Raw genomic sequence first — 776 nt, forward strand, 5'->3', positions numbered from 1 at the left:
GCGCCGGCCTCCTCCCGCTGTCCGACCGGCGCCGACCGCCTCCCGCTGTCTGACCGGTGCCGACCGCCTCCCGCTGTCCGACCACCTCCCGCTGTCCAACAGCCTCCCGCTGTCCAACCGCATCCCGCTGTCCGACCGGCGCCGACCGCCTCCCGCCGGCCTCCTCCCGCTCTCCGGAGGTGAAACTTCTCGCAGACTGTGTGACATCATCGTAAAGCTCGGGGGGTCCTCTGGTGAAATGTGGGGTTCCAGTTCCCGACAGCATCACTCCAGACCAGAACAAAACATGATTTTAAAGCCATCTTCTTCTTCTGCTTCCATTTTCCCTGATAACGCAGCAACAGTAACCTCCTCGGCTGTCAGAGGAAGGAGAATCCTGACTTCATTTTGTTTTTTTTATTTAAAATAAAGGTCCTCTGTTGGACCTCTGTGTGGTCTGGTTATCAGAGCAGCTGCTCAGATTGTTTATTAATCTTTCAAACATCAGTTGAAGATGTTCTTACTCAGGAAATGTTGCTCCACTCCGTAAACACCAACATTAGATGTTAAAGATAAATACGCTCCTTCAGGAGCAAAAGTTCTAGTAAATAAAAATTTCCACAAAGGAATTTGTTTTCTAAAATGACAAAAGTCTGAATTCATTCTTCCCTTTGGTTCTGGTCAGCGTTGCTGTTTGTAATATGAAGAAAATCCCCCGTACCATGTTGCTGCCACCGCCGTGCTTCACTGCAAAGGACAGCAGCAACATGTCGTCTTCTTCAGCTGGAGCTGTAAGC

The 776-nt window shown here is 50.4% G+C and overlaps 1 protein-coding gene across 1 annotated transcript in view; it reads left to right on the top strand.

The window, feature by feature from the left end:
• The first annotated feature begins 701 nt into the window (after positions 1-701).
• Positions 702-776, top strand: part of dhx34 (DEAH (Asp-Glu-Ala-His) box polypeptide 34) — an 8,295-nt gene continuing 8,220 nt past the window's right edge. The window contains exon 1 of the mRNA XM_037980496.1: positions 702-770. Within this exon, the coding sequence (XP_037836424.1) occupies positions 702-770 (69 nt within the window). The remainder of the gene's footprint in view (positions 771-776) is intronic.

The sequence above is a fragment of the Kryptolebias marmoratus genome, linkage group LG2 (assembly GCF_001649575.2).
Source record: "Kryptolebias marmoratus isolate JLee-2015 linkage group LG2, ASM164957v2, whole genome shotgun sequence".
NCBI classification, from domain to species: Eukaryota; Metazoa; Chordata; class Actinopteri; order Cyprinodontiformes; family Rivulidae; genus Kryptolebias; species Kryptolebias marmoratus.